We start from the raw sequence: 12,768 nt of genomic DNA on the forward strand, positions 1-12,768 counted from the left end.
TAGTACTTATCCAAATTTAGATAACTACTATTCACCCTACAAATCATATTTTAATAATCATTTTATTATTATAATATATTATATTTTTTTTTCATTTTATTATATTTTTAATATATTATTATTAAAAAATTATATTTTTTATTATTACATTTGTATCATTAATGTCAAATGTATGTAGTAGATATTAATTGTAAAATATATAAAAAAAAATTGATTTTAACAAAAAAGTAATAATAATAAAATAATAATATTTTTTTATTATTTTGTTTCAAATATGCATAAGCCAACGTGAGAATTTTGCTTGAATGACAAAGTGGATATGCAAAAGAGATAATTTTGCATATGCATATCATAAATCAATGCTAATGCTCTAAGGAGTCGATGTGACTCTATGCGGTCACGGGCACTTCGCGATACCGACTCATTCTTGTACAAATTGATCTAACTTTTATCATCTATTTTATAATAAAAATAATTTTATAATATATCAATTTATAAAATAATTTTTATATAATCTATTTATAACTAAAATATTTCTATAATAACAACATATTATCATAATATATAAGTAAAATTATATACGTTATACTATTTGTTGGATAGAATTGATCGGGTCCAATCTATTGTTAAAAATAAAAGAAGAGATAAAGTCAAGAATTTAGTCAAGAATAAAGTCAATAAGAGATAAGATAAGTTGACTCAGACTACTAAAAGAAAAGAGACTCGGTCTCCTAAAATGAATGGGATTCACAAGATAAGTTAGACTCAATCACTTTAAGAAAATATACCTCTATATAAAGCGGAGATCCCACATATCTAACAGGCTCTTTAGAGAAACTCCCTACGCCCAAACCCCACCACACATAATAACTCTAAAAGATTTTCTCTAAATTTCTCCATTGTATTGAAAGATACGTAAAGTCATGAGAGACTGTAAAATCACTCATTAAAGTAGATTTTGCCCCCCAAACAACCCATAGGCCGAAAATAATTATTTTCTCCATTTCGATCTGTTATGCAAATTTAAGTATTAACAGTTAGCGTCGTTTGTGAGATACGATTATTTTCTACACCGGGAGTGGGAGAATGAAGATTTTCTAGCATACAAAATCATCCCCGAACGAGCAGATTGAACTCACCTAAGATAGTGCTCTCAACCTTACACCTCTTATTTTTATAAATATCGCCGCTTGAAAATTAAAAGGCGACGACTCAAAGTGGGACATGCACTTTGGACTTAAAAGTGCCCCCAACATGCCACACAAAGAGAGACTCTCGCCACATGCACTGTACACTTAAAGTGCGTAGTCCACATGGAAGGGCCACTCGGCCCAACCCGCCACGGGCTCAACAGAGGCGTCAACAGCCACCACGTGGATCGTTGGCGCCCTCTACCCCCGCTAGGGTGGTCCTCAACCACCCATATCCACGGAGGTGGCGCCCGTGCCATGCACGGTAAAGTTCATTTTTCTACTAACAATTTTGATTTTTGGAGGTTCCCCACAAAACTCCTCGACATTCCATGAGAATCCCAAAGGCAACACAACCCATGAATGTACTTTGCTGAAAATCACCCACGCAGTGTAGAACATCGCGTACAAAGCCCCTTTTGGGCATCTTAATCCGTCTTCATCAAAATAGATTGCTCGGTATCACGAGCACCCCCAAGCCTTCATCACGCTCTAGGGAAATGACTCAGGTTTACAAATCTCAAACTTGTAATTTGTATTACCCTTACCTATTTGGTTTTTTGTGAAAACCTCTCAGGACGAGCAAACTTCACCTCACGCCACAACAACACAATTGAATACAGCCTCCTGCCACAATAGTGTGGTTGAGCATCCCCTGAAACACTAATGAAGAGTCCAAAAACTCACGGTAACCAAATGGGCGCACAAGTCAGAAAACCTTGTGACCCCCAAGCACCAATGACAAGTCCAACAAATGCCAAGTGTTTACACTTGTGCACAACCGTCACCAGCGGGTTGGTTACCTTCGGGAATGAGCCACCGAGATCCACAATCGCCTTGCACAAGTTTCCTTCAAGAACAAATCGACAGGCTCGGCAACCGCCTAATATGGACTCAGGAAATCGACGGGCTTCCTAACCACTTAAGCGCGAGTTACTACAAGCAAACTATAACATCAACCCCAAAATAGGAACATCAAACGAAGATTTATACCAAAGGACAGAAAATCCACTACTACCAACAATAGCAAAAACGATCATGGAAATATACACAAAAAACTAATCATGGAAATATGCACTATTCGGCAACAATAAACAATCTCTCAGGCAAACATCCATACAAACAAACAAACTCAAAACCGAGCTCCGCACTCAAGTACATCCACCAAGGCCAAGCCCCGTGCTCTCTCCTAATGCGGTCGAGTACATTTTCCGCCAAAGTTGAGCTCCACACTCGCTACTTCCGCAGTCGAGTACATTTCCCACCAAAGCCGAGCTGCATGCTTGTCACTATCGCGGTCGAGCACATCTCCAGCCCAAGTTGAACCCTACACTCGCACCTAACTTGGTCGAGTACATCTCTTGCCAAGGCCTAGCCCTGCGCTCACACCTAATAGTTCATCTTCCACCAAATTTGAGCTTCACGCTTGCCACTACCGTAGTCAAGTACATCTCCCGCCCAAGTTGAGCTCTGCGCTAGCAGCTAATGTGGTTGATTATATCTCCTGCCAAGGCCAAGCCCCACACCCTCACCTAATGTTGTCGAATACATCTCTAGCCAAAGTCGAGCTCGCCACTACCGCGGTCGAGTACATCTCCCGCCCAAGCCGAGCTCCGCGCTCGCACCTAACGCGGTCAAGTACATCTCCCGCCAAAGCCAAGCTCCACACTCACTACTAACGTAGTCGAGTACATCTCTCGCCAAAGCCAAGCTCCATGCTCGCCACTGACGCAGTCGAGTATATCTCCCGCCAAGGTCGAGTCTCGCACTCGCACCTAATGTGGTCAAATACATCTCCCGCCAAAGCCGAGCTCCACGCTCGCCACTATCACGGTCGAGTTAATCTCTCGCCCAAACCAAGCTCTACGCTAGCATCTAATGCGATCGAGTATATCTTCTGCCAAAGCTGAACTCCACACTCGCCACTACTGCGGTCAAGTACATTTTCCGTCCAAGTTGAGTTCCACGCTCGCCACTACCATGTGGTCGAGTACATCTCCTGCCCAAGTCGAGCTCCATGCTCATCACTACTGCGGTCGAGCACATCTCCCACCTATCTATCCAAGCCGAGCTCTTTACTGTTAGCACAAAACAAACAAGAAAACCAAGGACCAATTTTCGAAGTTTATTTGTTCTGCAAACTATTAACTTGAAAACTCTCAAGACCTTCTTGTTAAGTAAATCGACCTTACGAATCGCGGGACTATTAGAATATAATTGACCGGGCTCAACCCATCCCTAGAGATAAGGGAATAGATAAAATCAAGAATTTAGCCTAGAAATAAAATCAAGAAAAATAGGACGAATTGACTCAGACTATTAAAAGAAAAGAGACTCGTACTCCTAAAAAATATCTATTTCAACTTTTCATCGGATCACTATTCAATCATTAAAAAAAAACAAAAAACAAAAAACATTGCTGAAAAGGATAAAAAGATCATCGTGACAGCCGACTGGCTTTTGATTCGACTCAATAAAAAGAAATGAAGGGATTCATTACTAAGCCAGGAATGGAAGTGCCGTTGATAAAATCCAACATTACAGAGACGCCGAAGAAGCTGAAGAGGGATAACAGCTCGTACTGGGCTCAACTGCCATGATGATGCATTGATGTTGCTTAATTATGAAAAATATTAAATAAAAAACTCGCTCTGTACCAAAGCAGTAAAGCTCCCATGGAATTTGGAAATTTATTGCCACGATAAATCAACCAAGGCAATATAGCTCTGGTCCTTCAAACAAAATTAAGCTCGGCAGCCGAAAGAGATGTATATTTTCATATATTTTTTCGGTATCTCCAGAACAAGCCTCTGATACTTCAAATGAATTCCCCTTTTGCATGCAAATGCCATCCACCACTTGGCTGATAATTCTCATAAAATTCGATTCTTTGAGGACACTCCCGAGCTTCTCTCATATCACCCTGGGTAGGGCTTCAAGTCATTGCAGTTTGGACGATGCAATAACGAGAGAATTATGAGCATTTAAGGACACAAGGAAATCACAATATAGATGGTCATGTACAGTGTTGTTGAAACAAAATTGTGCCTACAAGGTGCCAATTACCAATTCAGCTATTTGGCCAATGACCAAGATCAAGTTGGAAAATGAAGAGTACCGTTTCTCATCGCTTCTTACATTTCAATTTATTGAATGCTAAAGTCAAGCTGTCCTTGAGAAAATAATAATCAAGCTGGGAAACCAAGCTTGTAGAAAAATATAGATACAAACAAAATTAGGTCTTAATTCCCAAGTTCTCCACTTTAAAATTCAGCAATGAAACAGCATCAAGGAGAAATCAGCCTCAGATGCACCATTAGATTAGAAATGGATATGTTGCACCAAAATTATTCCCGCTTATTTTAAGGTCACGGACTCATCTTTTTGAAGCCAGGCAGTGACACTATCAACAAGAAAAAACAGGAAAACCCAGAAAAAAATAATAAGACTTCTCGCACAAAAAAAAAAAAAAACTAATAATAACATTAAAAAAAAATGACGCGGTGCAAACACCAAGCATCAAACAGGAAGCCCCGTCTCTTATTTCTACCAGCAACTGGTAGAGCACTTCATTACATTAACTAAAAGGAAAAACAAGCCAAGACAACTTAGGGTACCCTCCAACATAGCTTGAAAAAGAGGAAAAACAGCATAAGCAGAAATGAGAGAAAAGCAAAACTTAAGTCCACCATACGCCAAGCATTGTATTCTGCATACCATATTATTTTACAACACAGATCTTAATAACTGAGGCAGCTCCAATACGGTGAAGTGCTACCACCGCATCACCAGGCTTGCACAACCCCTTCTGTGTTGCAGACTTCAGGGCAGCTTCCAAAATCACCTCTGTGGACTCGGCATCAGTGGCCTTGGCAGATCCTTCAGCTAGTAGAGGAATCAATCCACGGTATATCAGGCTGTGCCTTGCTGGTGTCTCGTCACTGCAGGTCCAATCAAACGAGTCTGTAGTCAAAACTGGAACCACTACCGATAAGATTGGAACAGCTGGCCTATACTTGGCAACCAACTTGGCTGTGGTTCCTCCACGTGTCAACACAACAATGAGTTTTGCTCTGGCCTTGTTGGCAGTCCTAACAGCGGATGAAGCAAGGCTCTCCAACGGGCTCATTGGAAGTGGGGTCGATCTAATCATCTCCTTAAAGATAACCCCATAGTCAAGGGATGATTCTGCTTCTATGCATATTCGAGCCATGATCTTCACGGCTATTTCAGGGTAAGCCCCAGCAGCACTCTCTCCACTAAGCATGACACAGTCAGTACCATCAAGCACAGCATTAGCCACATCAGTAGCTTCAGCACGGGTTGGCCGGGGTGACTTGATCATGGATTCAAGCATCTGAGTAGCAGTGACAACAGGTTTGCCCACAAGATTACACTTATATATCATCATTTTCTGTGCCAAGAAAATTTTCTCAACTGGAATCTCCATTCCAAGATCGCCACGGGCAACCATGAATGAGTCGGTCTCACGCAATATCTCATCAAAATTTATTACTCCCTCCTGGTTCTCAACCTGAGAAAAACACAGCAGCCACAACAATCACCGCTTGATTGACATAAACTAATAAGGTACAGCAACAAGCGAAAACTCACTTTGATAAGAAAGAAAAGCAAAATTCATGGAGAACAAACAAGCATTGCACTGAACCCACCATGTGTCTAAGCAAATTAGAAGATTGCATAAAGACATGTAGATTGAGAGAATAGCTTTTGGACAAGCTTCCAGATGAGATGCCACATAATAAAAAAATAGCTTGCTTCTTTTGAAAGTCAAAGCAAGCCTTTTATTTTGAAGTTTCCCCTGCACACTACTTATATTTTTGCTGATAGAGAGGTAACTCATGCTCAGAGGGTGAGAAATCAGGTTTTGTAGATTAATCATATATAAGATAAAGGTAATAACTACAAGAAAAAAGGGGTTTATTTTTATCAGGTTAAATATCTTCATATGAACGACTTGAAAAGTTGACATAGAAAGGAAACAACACACCTTCGACATCAATTGTATATTTTTGGCATGAGGCCCAAGAACCTTACGGACATTAACAAGATCTGAGCCCTTGCGTACAAATGAAAGAGCAATCATATCAATTTTATTGGGAACACCCCATTCCAGAATGTCTTCCTTATCTTTCTCTGTCAGAGTTGGGAGATCCACCACAATACCAGGAAGATTGACATTTTTTCTCTCACCCAGCATGGCAGTATTCTCACAACGACATCGCACAGTCCCAGCATCTCGATTGCAAGACAAGACCGTGAGGGTGATGGTACCATCTGCACACAAGATGGTGTTCCCAGGCTTTAAGTCCTCGGCCAGCTTTTTGTAGCTCATGGAGATCATCCCCTCATCCCCCTTGATGCTGTAATCAGTTGTGACAGTGATTTCCTGACCTTCTTTAAGTTGAATAGGTTTTGAATCCTTAAGAAAACCAGTTCGAATCTCAGGTCCCTGCAAGGAAAAGTGAAACATAAATACGAGGCAGATCAGCCAGTGATCAGGACTTTCAGCAAGTTAAATTTGTAAATGGAGAAGTAAGACATATTTAGAGGTAGCAAACAAATGGAGAAGTTATTGTAGACAAATTTAAGCAATTTTTACTGGATCCAAAATTAAACTCAGTGCTGAAAAAGGAATAATATGAGAATTTTTGCCTGGGGATTGCAAAACATTACATATCAAGCATTCAATGCATAGATTGACTTAGAATGACGAGCACTGGCATTGGCCTAGCCAAATGCCTATGGCTAGTCAAAATTTGGCTAGGTAGCTCAAAAGTGGACCGTATTGGACTAGGCAAACATCCAAAGCTCCACTTTTGAGCTATAATAAATCTCTATCTTTCTCCAAATTTGACTAGTCACTGTTCATCTCCAAACTATTATTTTACTCTACAATTATTCCCAACAAACCTGTAAGCACCATAATCCTCCATGGTTGGGAAATGATAATTTTAAGTAAAAATTAAATTATTAATTAATATATGGAGTGTATTTATAAAAATATGGAGTTTTAAGCGTTTAAAGTTAAAATTCTTGATCCACCAACAGAAAAAAAAATTTAAATAAAAAAACCCCCTCTCAAGTTTCACGTCTTGTTAGAAAAACTGATGGTTTTATTAGAGGCAGAATGTAGTACTCCAATTCCAAATGTCTAGTTAAATGCTTATCCACAACCTTTCGTTAATTCTCAAGAGAACTTGCACATTATAGAATGCCATTGCCTAGCGTTGGTACTCGGTACCACTCAAGTCGGGGTCCTAAAAGAGGAGATGGGAAGAAATATTAAGAAATCAAAAGAATCCAAGACTTAAAACATATCTGATGACTAGACCTGACGCCCATATCTGAGCCCAACACATTCGTATGCGTGTGTGTATCTATGTGTCACTGTGTGTATATATCAAAGTAACATTCATTATGGAATGAAAAGGAAGAATTGTGTGCAGCTATTTGGCGCTTATGTATTTTGAGGTTACACAAACCCTTTGTTTTAAGGTGACACAACTTCAGATTCTTCCAAAAGCATAATAACACGTGATTATGCTGAACGATTAGACCTGATAACCAAGGGAATCAACATATATGTGTATTCATCAGAAAGGAAAAGACATATGTTTTGCCCCGGAATGACTCATAATGTCTATTGGCATTAAGAAATTCAACGCACATCATATTCTTTAGTTATTCCTTCTACTCCGTATGCTTATATATTGTCTAACTTGTCTTGTGTATTTCCCTTCAATCTGTTGGCCGGAAATTAGAAATCCGAAGCAGATATCTTTCTCAAAGTAATTATAAATTAAAAAAAACACTTCGTATAATCTTGATATAATTATCCTGATTTAAAACCATGGTTTCGAACTTATTTTTTAATAATAATTCATCGTCTTCTAATATTTTATTCAGTTCAATGGATCAAATGTATATATTTCCTCGCGTATTTTTCTTTCTTTCTACATGAATGTAAAACAGCAATTTGAGCATTCTTGTCAGAGATACAAGCTCAATAGTACCCTCTATCAGGAAAACCAGATAGGAATCGATGAATATTTAGAAACTCGATTCGCAAAATAATAATAATAAATAAATAAATGAAGGGGGCAATCAAGAAAGTTGAAAAAGGGAGAACCTTGGTATCGAGCATGACGGCGGAGAGAATCTCAGTGTTGTGCATGGCAATCCTGAGATTGTCGAGGGTCTCCTGATGGTACTCGTGAGTTCCATGGGAGAAATTGAAGCGGGCGACGTTCATACCGGCCCTGAGAAGCTTCTCCAGCATGGGCACCGACCGAGATGCGGGACCGAGAGTGCACACGATCTTGGTCTTGGGGACACGACCATCGTTCGGGAGCTCCTTGAGTATTCCCTCAATGTCGATGTTCGCCATTTTTTCTTAATCAAAGTATTCACTTTTTTTCAGATAAATTCACAAGACAGAGAAGAAAATAAATCAGAGGTGAATCAGAGAAGAATAAAAGATAAAAGGAAGACAAAGCGATCTTAAAGTCAGATCAGAAACCACAGGAGTGGAGTGTAGGCTGTTAAAAGTGGTTGTTTTATGGAAGTTGGGGTTGAGTGGGTGTGGGTTTGTGCGGTGGGAGGAGAGATTCATCTGACTTACGGTTAAACCCAACGGAACTCGTGGGTGGGTGCGTGCGTAATCGGCTAGCAAATGCAAAACCACGCCTATTCTTCTTCTCGCCCAGGCTCAGCCGCCACCTACCTCTCTCTCTATCCCTCTCTCTCGTGTGTGGCTTCTGGGACTTTCGAAGTTTCGACTTTCGACTTTCGACTTTTGTTTTTATGTGCCGCGTGTGGTGCGGAGTTGATGGGATTCAATAAAAACTGTGGGTGTAGGTAGCCTGTGGGAAAGGGTATAATAGTTTGTTTTCACGATTATTTCTCAATGAGCAGTGCTACACCGGTTGTAGTACGAGACGGTGGGTTAAATTTTTTTTTTTTTTTTCAATTCATTTTTTTATTCCTTTAAATATTAAAAACAACATTCACAATTTGCGAGCCGATTACGAAATATTTTTTTTTTTTTCGAAATCAACCAGATCCAACCGTCGGCGAGAGTAATATTTTTTTTTTTAATTCATCTCATCTTATTTTATTTAATTATTATTTTTTAAAAATTTTTAAATTTTCAAAAAAATAAAATTAAAAAATATATTTTAGTAATATTTTATTTTATTTTTAACTTTTATCTTAATTCATCTTTAAAAATAAATAAGACCATTCAACAAGTATAATTTATATGCCGTTTAAAATTTACGATTTAGATGGCATAGTGCTACATAATTTATTAAAAATAAATAAAATATATTTAAATTAAAAGAGTATTTAAAAATTTTAAAAATATAAAAAAAATTAACTTCTAAAATTTCTTTTACTCTTTTTATATTTATATTTTTAATAAATTATGGGACCTGTAATGGTATCACATCAAAAAATATTTGACCAAATAATATTATCAACTTTAGATAAATGTAGTGTAACCGAAAAGCTCACCGCTTCTCACGGGAATATTACCCATTATATTCTTTATCCGAACTCTTTTTTTTCTCTATTTTGAGGGGAAATTATTATTGTTATTATTATAATAAAAACTGGAAGCAAAGCATTGTTATTATGCTTTGGGACCCAAAGCATTTCTCATTCCCAAACCTTCTTGCAATTTCATAAATTAATAATTCGGTCGCTGTGTCTACTTTCAATTCCTGCATTCTCACTTTCGGGTCTTTTTCTGCGTGCGCCTGGTTTTCTCGTGGTCCACAGACTCCACACGTATTAAATACTGCTGTCTGCAACATACTTTATTAATAATAAAAAAAATAAAATTCCATCCTCTTATGTATTATTTGAATTCGAATATGAATTAAGATGGATTGTAAATAATAATAAAATAAATTATGAATAATAATAAAATTTTTAAATAATAATAAATAATAATAAGATAAGTTAAGTTGAATTGAGATAAATTAAGATAGATTATAAATACGAGGCCAGATCTCGCGTGTCAGGCTTTCTTCTTCGTTCTGAGAGGCCAAAAGTTAGATTTACAGTACACCAATCTCTTTTATTAATTTCTCTCTTTCTGTTTTCCCCCTAAAGAAATAGCCTGATTTCTAAATAGAGTAATATTAGGTATCAATTTTAAATATACAAATATTTTGTAACAATATAAATCCCTTAAAAAAATGAATTTTTATATTTTTTTATAATAAAATTCTTTTTTTATAATTAAAATTTATGTATTTAAAAACTTATATATATTATTTCTCTTCTAACTACCAACCCTAACTCTAGTTTTCGTACAAGACTTTTCGAGTGCATGGAATGGAATCTGAAGATTTACGCTGGAATATGCCTCCTCGTGTAAGAACATTCCCTTCGAATTTTTTTAAATTTTTTTCTAAAGTTGTGTTTGAATGTTAAAGTGAGTTGAGTTGAGTTGAATTGAGATGATAAAATATTGTTAGAATATTATTTTTTAATATTATTATTATTTTGGAATTTGAAAAAGTTGAATTATTTATTATATTTTGTGTTGGGATTTGAAAAAGTTGTAATGATTAGTTGAGATGAATTGAGAGTGGTTTAAGTTCCAAACGCACCCTGAATTTTTGTTAGAAATGACATTTTCTATAATTTTATTATTCATTTTTAAAAAATCTCATACATCTCATTACCTATCATTTTTTTATTCTATTAAAATAATATTCTTCTATTATTTCTTTATTAATTTTTTCTCACTTTCATCTCCATTCTTAACTATTAATTCTTTTATCTTTTTCTCTTATTTTCTAATATCACATTCTACTAGTTTTGTAAATACTTATTCGATTTTTTTCCCTATGTACAATAATAGTTCAAACTATTATCAATATTAAAAATAATAATTTTTTTAATGTGTATTTTCCAACATGATTATATTTTTTAAAATGATTTTGTCCGCATATATAACGGTAATATTTGATTTTCATTTGTCTAACGATAACATTTTTTGTCCTTTTATATAACGGTAATATTTTTTTCCCTTTCTCTAGCGATAACACATTTTTTCCGCTTGACAATGATAATATTTTTTGTCCTTTCTCTAATGGTAACATTTTTTATCATTTCTCCAATGTTAAAATTTTTTGCCATTTTTCCAATGATAACATTTTTTATCTTTTCTCCAACAGTAAAATTTTTTGTCTTTTCTTTAACGGTAACATTTTTTGTCAAATATGTAATAGTAACTTTTTTCTATATAAATAGGGTTTTTGCTTCCATTCACTCACATTCTGAGGAACCTAAGTCTGATTTCATCTAAAAACTGAAATTTGTTATTCCGGCCTCATCTTCCACTCCCTTCATTAAATGCCTCGTTCGTTCTTTCGCAAATTGATGCTTAACTTATCATCAGAAGATAAGTTGAATGTTGTTCTTAATGACGATGTCGGATCTTAATCGATGAATCGTGGCAATCGCCAATATTGTAAGTTTATTCGCCACGATCATATCCAAGGGCACGAAAGCCTTTTTCACGATTATTTTGTAAAAAATCCAGTATATCTCTCGAATCTATTGAATGAGATTTCATATGAGTCGTCTGCCATTTCTTTGTATTCAACATGGACTCGATTTATCTTCTATGTAAAAGTTAACCGCAACATTTAATTGCCAACAAAGGTAGTTAGGTGCATCAACGTAGCTAACAAAAAAAATACCAAACTTAGTAGCAGTTACACAAAGTAGAAGAGCAAAATCAGAGCATGCATTAAGGTGAAATAGGCATGCAAAATATAGCCCCAAATGGCAAGTATTTCAAGTGAAAAATGACTATCAAATGGCAAGTACTTCAAGTGAAAAACTGAGCATGAAAATTAATTGCCAACAAAGGTAGTTAGGTGCATCAATGTGGCTAACAAAAACAAGAGCAAAGTGAGCAGCAGTTACACAAAGTAAAAGAGCAAAATCACAGCCCCGAATAGAAAGTATTTCAGGTGAAAAATCACAGCCCCAAATGGCAAGTATTTCAAGTGAAAAAGTGAGCATGAAAAATAATTCCCAACAAAAATAATGAATGCATCAACTTGGCTATCAAATTAAAGACCAAACTGAGCAGCAGAATCACAAAGAGTTAGAGCAAACTCACAGCCTGCAAAATCAAAACAATAGGGATGCAAAATTACAAACCCAAATGGCAAGTATACTTTGTGAAAATGAAAGCATGAAAAATAATTCCCAACAGAGATAATGAATGCATCAAAGTGGCTTTCAAATTAAAGACCAAATTGAGCAACGAAATCACAAAGAGTTAGAGTAAACTCATAGACTGCAAAATCAACATCTTCAATAAGGATGCAAATCACAGACCCAAATGGCAAACCTTAAACAGATCGTGAGAGACCAATAGGGAAAATCAGAGCCCCAATTTTGTAGAACAGAGAGGTTAGAGTTGGTACTATAGGTTCGAGTAGCAGAACACCCAAATTCGTAAATCACAAGCCAAGGGAAGGTGTAAAGTCAGACCCAACATAATTGAGTAAAGCACGGCTCAACA

General features: G+C 36.6%; 1 protein-coding gene across 1 annotated transcript; it reads right to left on the bottom strand.

Moving 5' to 3' along the window:
• Positions 1-4,655: 4,655 nt before the first annotated feature.
• Positions 4,656-9,059, bottom strand: LOC109020107 (pyruvate kinase, cytosolic isozyme-like). The gene is made up of 4 exons (XM_019002543.2): positions 8,836-9,059; positions 8,344-8,623; positions 6,202-6,663; positions 4,656-5,724 (listed from the first exon to the last, which is right to left on the bottom strand). The coding sequence occupies exons 2-4, from the start codon at positions 8,599-8,601 to the stop codon at positions 4,912-4,914; spliced, it is 1,533 nt and encodes a 510-aa protein (XP_018858088.1). The 5' UTR covers positions 8,602-8,623; positions 8,836-9,059; the 3' UTR covers positions 4,656-4,911.
• Positions 9,060-12,768: the final 3,709 nt, after the last annotated feature.

Source organism: Juglans regia, chromosome 6, assembly GCF_001411555.2.
Source record: "Juglans regia cultivar Chandler chromosome 6, Walnut 2.0, whole genome shotgun sequence".
Classification (NCBI taxonomy): domain Eukaryota; kingdom Viridiplantae; phylum Streptophyta; class Magnoliopsida; order Fagales; family Juglandaceae; genus Juglans; species Juglans regia.